This window comes from Pristiophorus japonicus, chromosome 13, assembly GCF_044704955.1.
Source record: "Pristiophorus japonicus isolate sPriJap1 chromosome 13, sPriJap1.hap1, whole genome shotgun sequence".
Taxonomy (NCBI): Eukaryota; Metazoa; Chordata; class Chondrichthyes; family Pristiophoridae; genus Pristiophorus; species Pristiophorus japonicus.
The window spans coordinates 27,493,925-27,508,244 of record NC_091989.1 but is presented as its reverse complement, the minus strand read 5'-3'; the positions used below and the strand labels follow the sequence as shown (position 1 = coordinate 27,508,244).

General features: G+C 45.2%; 1 protein-coding gene across 4 annotated transcripts in view; it reads left to right on the top strand.

Annotated features, from left to right (window-relative positions):
- LOC139277967 (C-type lectin LmsL-like) overlaps positions 1-14,320 on the top strand; it is a 93,061-nt gene that overhangs the window by 76,545 nt on the left and 2,196 nt on the right. For all 4 annotated transcript variants that reach the window (XM_070896606.1, XM_070896609.1, XM_070896607.1 and 1 more), the window contains exons 4-5: positions 6,161-6,301; positions 6,390-6,498. In XM_070896606.1, the coding sequence (XP_070752707.1) occupies positions 6,161-6,301; positions 6,390-6,498 (250 nt within the window). The remainder of the gene's footprint in view (positions 1-6,160; positions 6,302-6,389; positions 6,499-14,320) is intronic.

Below are 14,320 nucleotides of genomic sequence, written 5' to 3'. Positions count from 1 at the left end.
GCATCCTTCTCACAGCTCACACTGCCACCCAGCTTAGTGTCATCTGCAAACTTGGAGATATTACATTCAATTCCTTCATCTAAATTATTGATGTATATTGTAAATAGTTGGAATCCCAGCACTGAGCCCTGCGGTACCCCACTAGTCACTGCCTGCCATTCTGAAAAGGACCCGCTTATTCCTACTCTTTGCTTCCTGTCTGCCAACCAGTTCTCTATCCACGTCAATACATTACCCCCAATACAATGTGCTTTAATTTTGCACACTAATCTCTTGTGTGGGACTTTGTCAGAAGCCTTTTGAAAGTCTAAATATACCACATCCAATGGCTCCCCCTTGTCCTCTCTACTCGTTACATCCTCAAAAAATTTTAGAAGATTTGTCAAGCATGATTTCCCTTTCATAAATCCATGCTGACTTGGACCAATCCTGTCACTGCTTTCCAAATGCGCTGCTATTACATCTTTAAAAATTGATTCCAACATTTTCCCCACCACCGATGTCAGGCTGACCGGTCTATAATTCCGTTTTCTCTCTCCCTCCTTTTTGAAAAAGTGAGGTTACATTAGCTACCCTCCAGTCCTTCGGAATGGATCTAGAGTCTATAGAATGTAACCACTATTTCTAGGGCTACTTCCTTAAGTAATCTGGGATTTAGGCTATCAGGCCCTTGGGATTTAGCGACTAATAAGGATTTCCTTTAGTTCCTCCTTCTTGCTAGACCCTCGGTACCCTAGTATTTCCGGAAGGTTATTTGTGTCTTCCTTTGTGAAGACAGAACCAAAGTATTTGTTCAATTGGTCTGCCATTTCTTTGTTCCCCATTATAAATTTGCCTGATTCTGACTGTAAGGGACCCACATTTGTCTTCACTAATCTTTTTCTCTTCACGTATCTGTAGAAGCTTTTGCAATCAGTTTTTATGTTCCCTGCAAGCTTACTCTCATATTCTATTTTCCCCCTCCTAATTAAACCCTTTGTCCTCCTCTGCTGAATTCTAAATTTCTCCCAGTCCTCAGGTTTGCTGCTTTTTTTGGCCACTGTATATGCCTCTTCCTTGGATTTAACACTATCCCTAATTTACCTTGTAAGCCACGGTTGAGCCACCTTCCCGTTTTATTTTTACACCAGACAGGGATATACAATTGTTGAAGTTCATCCATGTGATCTTTAAATGTTTGCCATTGCCTATCCACCGTCAACCCTTTCAGCATCATTCGCTAGTCTATCGTAGCCAATTCATATCTCATACCGTCGAAGTTACCTTTCTTTAAGTTCAGGACCCTAGTCTCTGAATTAACTGTGTCACTCTCCATCTTAATGAAGAATTCTACCATATTATGGTCACTCTTCCCCAAGGGGCCTCGCACAACAAGATTGCTAATTAATCCTCTCTCATTACACATCACCCAGTTCTCTAGTTGGCCAGCTCTCTAGTTGGTTCCTCGACGTATTGGTCTAGAAAACGATCCCTTATACACTCCAGGAAATCCTCCTCTACCGTATTGCTACCAGTTTGTTTAGCCCAATCTACATGTAGATTAAAGTCACCCATGATAACTGCTGCACCTTTATTGCACGCATCCCTAACTTCCTGTTTAATGTCATCCCCAACCTCACTATGACTGTTTGGTGGTCTGTACACAACTCCCACTAGCGTTTTCTGCCCTTTGGTGTTCCGCAGCCCTACCCATACAGATTCCAATTCATCCATGCTAATGTCCTTCCTTACTATTGCATTAATCTCCTCTTTAACCAGCAACACTACTCCGCCTCCTTTTCCTTTCAGTCTATCTTTCTTGAATGTTGAATACCCTTGGATGTTGAGTTCCCAGCATTGGTCACCCTGGAGCCATGTCTCCATAATCCCAATTACATCATATCCGTTAACAGCTATCTGCTCAATTAATTAATCCACCTTATTACGAGTGCTCCTCGCATTGAGACACAGAGACTTCAGGCTTGTTTTCTTTACACTCTTTGTCCTTTTAGAATTATGTTGTAATGTGGCCCTTTTTGATTTTTGACTTTGATTTTTCTGCCCTCCACTTCTACTTTTCTCCTTTATACCTTTTGCTTCTGACACCATTTTACTTCCCTCTGTCTCCCTGCATAGGTTCCCATCTCCCTGCCCTATTAGTTTAAATCCTCCCCAATAGCATTAGCAAACACTCCCCCTAGGACATCGGTTCCAGTCCTGCCCAGGTGCAGACCGTCCGGTTTGTACTGGTCCCACCTTCCCCCAGAACCGGTTCCAATATCCCAGGAATTTGAATCTCTCCCTCTTGCACCATTCCTCAAGCCACATATTCTTACTATCCTGCTATTTCTACTCTGAGTAGCACGTGACACTGGTAGCAAACTTGAGATTACTACCTTTGAGGTCCTACATTTAATTTAACTCCTAGCTCCCTAAATTCAGCTTGTAGGGCCTCATCCTGCTTTTTACCTATATCATTGGTACCTATATGCACCACGTCAACTGGCTGTTCACCCTCCCCCTCCAAAATGTCCTGCAGCCGCTCCGAGACATCCTTGACCCTTGCACTAGGGAGGCAACATACCATCTTGGAGTCTCGTTTGCGGCTGCAGAAACATCTATCTATTCCCCTTACAATATAATCCCCTACCACTATAGCGCTTCCACTCTTTTTCCTGCCCTCTTGCACAGCAGAGCCACCCATGGTGCCATGAACTTGGCTGCTGCTGCCTTCTCCTGATGAGCCATCTCCCCCAACAGTACCCAAGGTGGTATATCTGTTTTGGAGGGAGATGACCGCAGGGGACCCCTGCACTACCTTCCTTCCACTGCTCATCCTGATGGTCACCCATTCCCTATCTGCCTGTGTAATCTTTACCTGCGGTGTGACCAACTCACTAAACATGCTATTCACGACATCCTCAGCATCGCGGATGCTCCAGAGTGAATCCACGCGCAGCTCCAGTGCTGCAATGTGGTCTGTCAGGAGCTGCAGCTGGATACACTTCCTGCACAAATAGTAGTCAGGGACACCGGAAGTGTCGCTGATTTCTCACATAGCACAGGAGGAGCATGACATGGGTCTGGGCTCTCCTGCCATGACTTAACCCTTAAATTACTTAATTTGGCAACAATGACAAGGTTTCTTACTGCTGGTTCATATCTCTGAGCCATACAGGAGGGCAGGTATTACTACAACCCTGTAGACCATGAGCTTGGTGGCAGTTTTGAGGGCCTGGTCTTCAAACACTCTTTTCCTCAGGTGGCCAAAGGTTGCACTGGAGGCAGTGTCTGCTCTTGTTGATAAGAAGCTCCCGAGTTATGGGAAATGGTCCACGTTGTCCAGGGCCGCATCGTGGATCTTGATGACTGGGGGGCGAGGACAGGTTGCTGGAGGACCTTTGTCTTACGGATTTTTAGCATAAGACATATGCTTTCGTACGCCTCCGTAAATACATCAACTATGTCCTGGAGTTCAGCCTCTGTACATGCTCTCTATGTATCACCCCTCCAGCGGTGGGCCTTCACCCCGCCAGCTGGTCATTACTGTGCCATTCACACCATATCCAGATTAATCTTGTTTTAACTTCTGTCGTTATCATTTCAATTCGGCCCATCATCCCTTTTGTCTCTCTAATCTCTCCTGACTTCCACCCTATCACAGACCTTCTCTTTTGTTCTTTCTTCCCCTCCGCCTTTCAATATTTAAGAATGTGCTCTTTTCGAACATTCAGCAATTCTGACGAAAGGTCGTCGACCCGAAACGTTAACTCTGTTTTTCTCTCCACAGAGGCTGTCTGACCTGCTGAGATTTCCAGCATTCTCTGTTTTTATTTCAGATTCTAGCATTGACTGTATTTTGCTTTTGTAATGTAGCCATGTTTGCTGATGATACAGATGGGTGGGAGAGCAAATTGTGAGGAGGACACAAGAAATCTGCAAAGGGATATAGACAGGCTAAGTGATTTGGCAAAAATTTGGCAGATGAAGTATAATGTGAGAAAATGTGAGGTTATCCACATTGACAGGAAAAATAAAAGAGCAGCTCATAATTTAAATGAAGAAAAATTGCAAAATGCTGCAGTACAGAGGGACCTAGAGGTCCTTGTGCATGAAATACAAAAGGTTAGTATGCAGGTACAGCAAGTGATCAGGAAGGCAAATGGAATGTTGGCCTTTATTGTAAGGGGGATGGGTATAAAAACAGAGAAGTCCTGCTACAACTGTACAGGGTGTTGGTGAGGCCACACCTAGAATACTGTGTACAGTTTTGATCTCCGTATTTAAGGAAGGATATACTTGCATTGGAGGCTGTTCAGAGAAAGTTCACTCGATTGATTCTGGAGATGAGGGGGTTGATTTATGAAGATAGGTTGAGTAGGTTGGGCCTATACTCATTGGAGTTCAGAAGAATGAAAGGTGATCTTATCGACAAGGTGGATGCAGAGAGGATATTTCCACTCATTGGGGAAACTAAAACTAGGGGGTATAGAATAAGGGGCCACCCATTTAAAACTGAGATGAGGAGGAATTTCTTCTCTCAGAGGGTTGTAAATCTGTGGAATTCTCTGCCCCAGAGAGCTGCGGAGGCTGGGTCATTGAATATATTTAAGATGGAGATAGACAGATTTTTGAGCGATAAGGGGATAAGGAGTTATGGGGAGTGGGCAGGGAAGTGGAGCTGAGTCCATGAGCAGATCAGCCATGATCTTATTGAATGGCGAAGCAGGCTCGAGGGTCAAATGGTCTACTCCTGCTCCTATTTCTTATGTTTTTATGAGCCCTTCAGTGCGCACCAGCCAGGGTCTCCAGAATCATCCATGTATGCTGCGTGCTGCAGGAGGAGCAAGTTGCAGAGTGCACAGCCCCTTCAGAGGCGGAGGAGAAGGAACCTGAGATGGAGATGGCATCAGCCGAAGCCTAACCCTAAATGCAGTACACATTGCTGCCTGGGAGGCCCAGAACGGCCTCATAATGGCTCAATTTACTTAACTTGCACCAATGCACCCATCTGGCTCCCAGATGATGTACAAACCTCCCCGTCCCAACAACACCACAAAGCAGTCCTACAATGAACGAGGTTGCTGGCAGGTCCCCCTCTCTCCATCTCCCACCACCAGCAGCTCTGCAACTCCAGAGATTTCAAACGCCTCCTGCTCTGCTGAAGTCAAATTGGTGAATATTGGGGGGTGACCCCCCAGTTTTCTACCTCTCCCTGGTGTTCTGCACCCTCTTCTCCTGCAAGGAGGAAACAAGGAGGGAACTTTTGAGTGAGAGTGATGGAATGAGTGTAAGGAATGGATGGGCTACATCTGTAGAGGATGACTATGAGGAAGTGGCAGTACATTGCAAATGGCCTCCTCCTATGGCGTTACTTCCTATGATTGCATTAGGATGAGGGTGAGTGTCAGTGGTGGTTACTGAGATGAGGATGTGTGCAGGTGCATAGACAGAAAGGGATAGGTGTGCCTGCAAGGTAGGTTGGAGTGAGGAGTGCAAGTGCAGGAGTGGCTTGGGAAGACAGAGTGATGGGGTTGGAGTGATACGCACATCAGTATGTCGGTGAATGTGGCATTGCACTCGCTTTTCCTGACCTCATTAGATCATTAAATCTGGCACTGGATCCAGGACGGCCTCACGACATCCCTGCAATCTCCGGCCATGGCCTCTTGGTGTCTTTGGCTGGTCTTTTCCAGCCATCTGCAAGGAAGAGGACCTCCCTGTGTGCTCTGACGCCCTGGATCTGCACTTCCAGGGAGGCATCAAGGAATCTTGGTGCAGCCTTCAGTCTGTGACTCCATGATCCACACAAATCTCAGTGATATGCAGCAATTTCTAGCTTTCCCAAACACCTTTGTCTCTCCTACAACAATCTTCAATGAGTCCTCGGTGACATCAGCAGACCCACTCCATTTAATTGGGCCGGGAAACCTGCATGACTGTGTAAATTGATGTAATTGAGTTAAACGCGAAGTGCAGGACGCGCTATTGAAAAGTTTGGAATGGCAACCTGCTACACAGCCTGTATGCTCCCGCCCCGACGCAGGTACATATTCCAGCCTATGACTCTATAATAGAGAATGTTTCAACATTAAACATATTACATCGAGTAACATAACTGAACATGGTCAATGTAAAAAGTTGCTAAACAGCAAATGGTCTGTTTTATTTTTATATAAAGGTGTACTGTCAAGCACAGGCTCGAGGCGGCCATCTTACCTCCATACACTGGGTAGAGCAGAATGAGTCAGTTGTACAGTTTATAATATCAAAAGACAAGACATCTCCTGTGACTTGGATCGGTTTGAATGACAACCATAAGGTAACGGTGTGTGAGTTATAGTATCACAAATTGTTTCTTGTGACAGAAATACACATTTTTAAATGACATCATTATTTCTCTCCCACAGGAGCAGTATTATTTTTGGACTGATGGATCTGTAACAGATTTCACGAATTGGCTTGAGAATGAGCCTAATAATTATGAAGGGAGTGAGCATTGTGTACAAATTAATACCGGTAAGTTGATACAATTGTTATGGAAACAATGTTTTATTGCAAATTAATGCCAGACAAATGGGTAGATCAGAGAGGCAAAGAGCATTGCAGGAGGATCGAGCGACATAAACACAGCGCAGGCGAGGAGAGAGAGAAACAGAGAGCATCGCAAAACAACCACAGAGTGGAAAAGTGAAGTGACATTACAACCAGCGTGGCAGGTGCAGCCCGAGGATTTACAGGTAAATATTTTGGATGAGTATTGATGGTTAGTGTTAAGTTACTTTAAGTATTTAGTTTATTGGTTAGTGTTTTTAGTGGCTAGTTATTTTTTTAGTGGTTAGTGTTTTAGTGTTAGCTAAACAGTTAAATAGCCTCAAAGCTAGAAAACAATTTAAAATAACTATTAGCTAACTTGACATGAGAGCTGGGGCCTGTCGCCTACACATCCTGTGTAATCCTTTGTGTGTCCTGGTAAAGCACATATGCAGGAAGTGCTACCAATTGCTGAGCTTCAGGGCCAGCTGACATCACTACAGTGCATACAGGAAGCTGACCTGAACAGAGCTGGGACCAATGTCTTCGCGGGGAGGATAACTTGTGCTGTGGGGCGGGTTTAAGCTAAATTGGCTGGGGGAGGAGCGCCCATCCACAGCAGCAGAGTGAAGAAACAAGGTGCATAGAAAACTGAGGTACAAATAGCAACACAACAAACTATAGTGTAGAGGGAACCAAAACTAGATGGAAGAAAATAGCAAAGCTGATTAGCATAGTGTTGGAAAGCACGTGCTAATGCGAGGAGTGTTACAAATAAGGTTGATGAGCTGCAGGCGGTAGTTGCCACATGGGGTTATAATATAATGGCTATAACGGAGACTTGGCTTAAACATGGGCAGGAATGGGAACTAAACATTCCTGGCTAAAATGCATTCAGAACGGATAGGGAAGGGAAAAAGACAATTTGGCAGTATTGATCAAGGATAATACAGTTCTACAGAGGGATGATATACTAGAGGGTTCAAAGACTAAATCTATTTGGTTAGAGTTGAGGAACAGAAAAGGAGCTGTTATATTGATTGGTGTTTACTATAGACCCCCTGATAGTGAGATGGAGATAGAGAAGCAAATTTATAGACAAATTTCAGAGATATATAAAAATAATGGAGCAGTAATAAGAACACAAGAAATAGGCGCAGGAGTAGGCCATTTGGCCCCGTAAGCCTGCTCCGCCATTCAATAAGATCATGGCTGATCTGATCCTGGTCTCAACTCCACTTCCCCACCCACTCCCCATAACTCTTGACTCCATTATCATTCAAAAATCGGTCAGTAATAATTGGGGACTTCAAATACCCTAATATAGACTGGGAGAAAAATGGAGTAAAGGACAAGGCGGGTGAAGAATACCTAAAATGTCTACGGGAGAACTTTTTTAATCAGCATGTTTCTTGCCCAATTGGAAGAGAGTCAATTTCAGTGATTTGAGAAGGGATCTAAAACATGTGATTGGAAACAAACATTGTCCAGGTAAACAGTAAATGAGCAATGGCAGGCCTTCAAGGCAGAGATAGTTTAGGTACAAACAACATATATTCCTGTAGGAAAGATGGGGCATCCAAAACTAGAGCTCCCTGGATATCAAAAGAAATAGAGGTTAAAATAAAACAGGAAAAGGAAGTTTATGACAAACGTCAGGTACAGAATTCAGTTGAAAAGCAATCAGAATATAGACAGTGCAGGGGGAAATTTAAAAAGGATATAAGAAGTGCAAAGCGAGAGTATGAGAAAAGATTAATGAGCAACATAAAATGGAACCCAAAAATCTATTATGAACATATCGGCCGCGAAATTGGGATATTAGCGCCAGCCGTTTGGAAGAATAAATGGCAGTCACCTCGATTCCGCATGCTTCCACTCAGGAGCGCGGTGGCTGCCATTTTGGGCACTCACCGCACATATTTAAATGCTGCTGATTGTGATGTCAGTCGGTGTGCAATGCCTGAATTGTAGCACGATCTGTGATTTTCGACATTGCCACTCTTAATATCGCCCTCTCCAAACCACACTCAGACGAACGCGCGTGCAGCAGTACAATGGAGATGCTGCCAGCGCTTCTTAAAGGGACACACACTTAGAGGGTCAGGTAAGTTTAGATGTTTGTTTTTGGACTGCTTTTTTTTTACATTTTATTGGAGTAGTGGTTTGGTGCAATACATTTTAAAAGTTGTTAAATTGTGCAAGGATGTGCTGCTGGACGTTTGCAAGGCTTTGGCTCTAAACGGAAGGCCTCTGAGAAGACTACTTGCTCCCAGCCCTGGGGACTCTATTTGCAGTCTTCCTTGGGCTGGAACATCACATGGAGATGGAACAAGGGCGACAAAGAAGACAAGCTGCTCACAGAGGGAGGAAGAAGCAGAAGAGGAAAAAGCAGAAGGAACGAGGCAACCAGATGCCCTCTCTCTGGCCGAGATATCCGGGATCGAATCATCCGCCTGCAGTACCAGTGAACACAACCTCAATTTCCCTTTCAACATTTGTCTCACACCTTACCTTCTCTCTGTTACTGACCATCACAGCATCCTCTTCGCCAAATGCTGAAATAGAAGTCACCACAAAGCAAACTTTCAATCCAACTGTATCCATATATGTATCCAATATTACATCAAAAATCAATTAATCACCCTTTTGCAGTTCTTTAGTGACAGTCTTGTGTATGCCTTTACCTATCCTAGTGAGGTTATGTAGTGCTACCTCAGTGGCTGCAGCATGGCTGGTGGAAGGATGCTAACTTTCAGTGAGGGACAATGCAGATTTTTTTTTTTTTTGAAATTCGTAGCCAATCGTTCCAATTCTTTGTCAAATCACAAACGCCAGAGGTCACCTTGGGCCCATTCAAGGATCACTCTGCGCCAATGCTCTTAGCCAAAAGGCCTAGAGCCACTGCACCGTTCCTGGAAGTACTGCAATACCAGGTTCGTGCCATGGAGGTGGATGGGTCAGGTCCCCCACACACCTCTGTGGAGGTGGATGGGTCAAGCCACCCCAGTGAGGGACAATGCAGATGGCCTTGTAGGACAACCTTGAGGAGCTGGTGGCTGTGAAATCGAGTGATGGTGTTTCTTCTTTTTCACTCTCCTCTCCCTCTTCTTGGTCAACACGATTTGAGTGTCTGAAATGAGGAAGGCACAAGAGTAGGGTTGTGGTGAAGCGAGGGTGGAAAAGCAAGAGCTGCACGCTTACACCATGTGTAACTTGTAAAACAAAAGCGATTGTGGGATGAGGGGAAAGTGGATTGTGAGAAGGAGAATAATGTATGAACATTGTATTTTTTCAGCCTGCTGCTGCCCAAGGGCTCAGCCATGCCCCTGCCAACAATGGCCAGCACCGTCTCCTCCAAGGGGGTGAGGTAAAGCTAGGAATGTGAGGTGTGCCTCGTGTTTGGTACAGATTGTTGGTAGGTTAATGATGGGGTCGGGTGAGGGGGAATCAATCATTAAAGATGAAATAGCAGCGCATTTGGATAGCAGTGACAGGATCGGACCAAGTCAGCATGGATTTACGAAAGGGAAATTATGCTGGACGAATCTTCTGGAATTTTTTGAGGATGTAACTATCAGAGTGGACAAGGGAGAACCAGTGGATGTGGTGTATTTGGACTTTCAAAAGGCTTTTGACAAGGTCCCGCACAAGAGATTGGTGTGCAAAATCAAAGCGCATGTTATTGGGGGTAATGTTCTGACATGGATAGAGAACTGGTTGGCAGACAGAAAGCAGAGAATAGGGATAAATGGGTCCTTTTCAGAATGGCAGGCAGTGACTAGTGGAATGCCGCAGGGCTCAGTGCTGGGACCCCAGCTCTTTACAATATACATTTAGATGAAGGAATTGAGTGTAATATCTCCAAGTTTGCAGATGACACTAAACTGGGTGGCGGTGTGAGCTGTGAGGAGGACGCTAAGAGGCTGCAGGGTGACTTGGATAGGTTAGGTGAGTGGGCAAATGCATGGCAGATGCAGTATAATTTGGATAAATGTGAGGTTATCCATTTTGGGGGCAAAAACACAAAGGCAGAATATTATCTGGATGGCGGCAGATTAGGAAAAGGGGAGGTGCAATGAGACCTGGGTATCATGGTTCATCAGTCACTGAAAGTGGGCATGCAGGTACAGCAGGTGGTGAAGAAGGCAAATGGTATGTTGGTCTTCATAGCTAGGAGATTTGAGTATAGGAGCAGGGAGGTCTTACTGCAGTTGTACAGGGCCTTAGTGAGGCCTCACCTGGAATATTGTGTACAGTTTTGGTCTCCTAATCTAAGGAAGGACGTTCTTGCTATTGAGGGAGTGCAGCGAAGGCTCACCAGACTGATTCCGGGGATGGCGGGACTGTCATATGAGGAGAGACTGGATCAACTGGGCCTTTATTCACTGGAGTTTAGAAGGATGAGAGGGGATCTCATAGAAACATTAAGATTCTGACGGGACTGAACAGGTTAGATGTGGGAAGAATGTTCCCGATGTTGGGGAAGTCCAGAACCAGGGGACATAGTCTTAGGATAAAGGGTAGGCCATTTAGGACTGAGATGAGGAGAAACTTCTTCACTCAGAGTTGTTATCCTATGGAATTCCCTGCCGCAGAGAGTTGTTGATGCCAGTTCATTGGATATATTCAAGAGGGAGTTAGATATGGCCCTTACGGCTAAGGGGTATGAAGAGAAAGCAGGAAAGGGATACTGAGGGAGTGATCAGCCATGATCTTATTGAATGGCGGTGCAGGCTCGAAGGGCTGAATGGCCTACTCTTGCACCTATTTTCTATGTTTCTAGGGGGGATTGAGCAGTGTGTGAGGCTAGTGGTGCAGTTGGTAGGAGACTGCTTTTGAAGATGCATTCACTGACCTTGACCACTCTTCTGAGGTCATGAAACTACTTTGGACACTAGAGCTAGGTCCTGGGAGGCGGCACTGTTGACAATGATCACCTCCGCGATCTGGACCCACATCCTTCATTCTGGAAGGCCTCCTGGCTCCTTGTGAGTAGAGGACATCTTTTCCAGTGTTGATCCTCTGCACAAAGCTGGAGTGGTGCGTCCGAGACCTTGCGTGCTTTTTCCCTGGCCTGTTGAGCCATTTGTGTTATTGCTGAAGCACTTTTACCATTTGTTTATGTGCAGAAAGCAGCTCAGCTTTAAGAGCTGCAGACTGCCTAATTGATAAAGTATTTTTAACTTTTTTAGGTGTCGAAGACCATTAAGCTTTAAGAGCTGCAGACTGCCTTGAAGAGGAGCAGGCTAGCTTTAAGTAAAACTAGCCTCACTACAGTGACACAAACTTTGTACTCCTGCTGTGCACACAGCCTGTCAGCACTGCATTCCAGGCTCAGCTGTGTGTTCTTATCATGGTAATTAGCAGGCAGCACCAAATGACGTGCTGCGCTTTCAGAGTGGGCATGGGCATATCTTGCATTGCGGTGCCCACGCCCATTTTTTTGAGCTATCAAATTTCACCCTCATCAAAACTAAAGGACAGTTAAAGGAATGGTGGAGCTGATTAAGGACAAAAAAGGAAATCTTCTTATGGAGGCAGGTGGCATGACTGAGGTATGAATGAATACTTTGCAGCTGTCTTCACAAACTAAGAAGATGAAGTTAATGTCACAATAGATGAGGAGGAAATAGAGATACTAGGTAGGATAAAAACAGGAGGAGGTGCTAAATAGGTTGGCATAACTCAAAGTTAATAAGTCACCTGGTTCAGATGGGATATATCCTAGGCTGCTGAGGGAATCTAGGTTGGAGACAGCAGAAACTCCGACCTCAGTCCTCTTTGGATGTGGGAGTAATATCAGAGGACTGGATGCTTGCAAATGCTATACCCATGTTCAAAAACCGGTGAGAGGGATGAACCTGGTAACTACAGGCCAATCAGTCTATTGTCAGTGGTAGGAGCACTACTAGAGACCATTGTCAAGGACAAAATTAATTCTCACTTGGGAAAGTATGTGTTAATAAGGGACTTATCCATGTAGCATGGATTTGTTAAAGGCAAATAATGTCTGACTAACCTGATTGAGTTATTTGATGAAGTATCAGAAATGGCTGATGAAGGTAGTGCGGTAGATATCGTATATATTGGGGGGGGCGGTTAAATTGGATAACCTCCAAAAATGGGCACAGGGATCACGAAGAGTTCAGGTAAAAAGTTCTAGGTCCCAACAACTCTCTGAGTAAAAAAAAAATGATCATCTCCTCTCTAGATCTTTTGCCAAAGATTTTGAATCTATGACCCCAGTTGCCAGAGGGATAATTTTCCTCTATTTGCTCTATCAAAACCTTTCATTATCTTGGAAACCTCTTGACCTTCTCTGTTCCAAGGAGGACAATCCTAATTTTTCCAACCTCTCCTCATAACTGAAATCCCTCATCCTAGGAAACATCCTAGTAAACCTCATCGATACCTTTTCTAAGGCCTTTACATGTATCCTGAAGTTTGGTGCCCAGAATTGTCCACATTACTGCAGCTGAGGCCGAAACCAGTGATGTATAAAGTTCTAGCATGATCTTGTTGCTTTTATGTTCTATTCCTCTATTTATACCACCTTATCAACTTGCCCTGTTACCTTTTAAGGATTTATGCATATGAACACCAAGGTCTTTCTGTTCATCCACACTTTTCAAAACCATACCATTGATAGTATACTGTTTTTCCATGTGAGTCCTCCCAAATTACTTCACTTCATACGTCTCCGCATTAAACGCCATCTGCCCATTTCCACCATCCTGTCTTTGTCATCATGAAGCCTATAACTAGCCTCATCACTATCTATTACTTTGCCAAGTTTCATATCATCTGAAACTTTATAATGCTGCTCCCTACACCCAAGTCTAAGGGGGCCGATTTTCAGCACCTCACCACCCACTGCTGCCAACGTTCCTCCGGAAGATCCGTCCAGTGCCACTTTCGGGGTGGCCTGGAGCGGGCGGGAGGGGAGAACCACCCGCTGACGTCAGCAGACAGCCGAGTGACTCAACTGAGCTCCTGCCCGCCGAGCTCCCAGATTCCTGTAGGCAGGAGTGGCGGGACTCAGCTGCAGACGGGGATGGACCGTTGGCTGGAGGCTGGTCTGTCCCCAATGGGGAGTATGAAGAACCTGAAAAAAGGTAAGTGAACATTTTAATACTTTTTTTCAACAGCGACTTACCTGGATGCCTTGAAGGTCTTCTGATACCTTTTTTTATTTTTTGCTGTTGTTTTTGTTTCAGGTAGTGGGCCCTCCATGGGCCCGACTCCATCCTCGGCAGCACTTGGGCGGCAAGCGCCTCTGCCGCCGAGAATGCGGCCTCCCGCCCGCTGCCACCCAGATTGGCGCCGTATGTCTTCCATTTGTCGCCCGCCAACCTTCGAGGGACCTCAGCGATGAATATCCCACCCAAAGTAACGTCCGGTACCTTGGCGGTCATTGGCAGCACTTGGGCGGGCTGAAAATCGGCCCCTAGGTCATTTATAAAAATGGCAAAGTGTAATGGACCCAAAACTCACCCTTGGGGAATAGCACTGCAAACCACCTCGCAATCTGAAAAACATCCAGCTACCACCACCCTTTGCTTCCTGTCACTGAGCCAATTTTACATTCATACCACCACTTTCACTTTAATTCTATAGGCTTTCATCTTCTTAATAAGCCTCCTGTGTGACATTTTGTTGAAACCCCTATTGTCAAAATAGGGGCATTGAATACAAAAAAAGGAAGTCGTGCTAAACCGTAACAAATCTTTGGTTAGCCCTGAGCCAGAGATTTGTGTACACTTCTTGGCACCAAACTTGGAGAGGGTACAGAGGAGGTTTACCT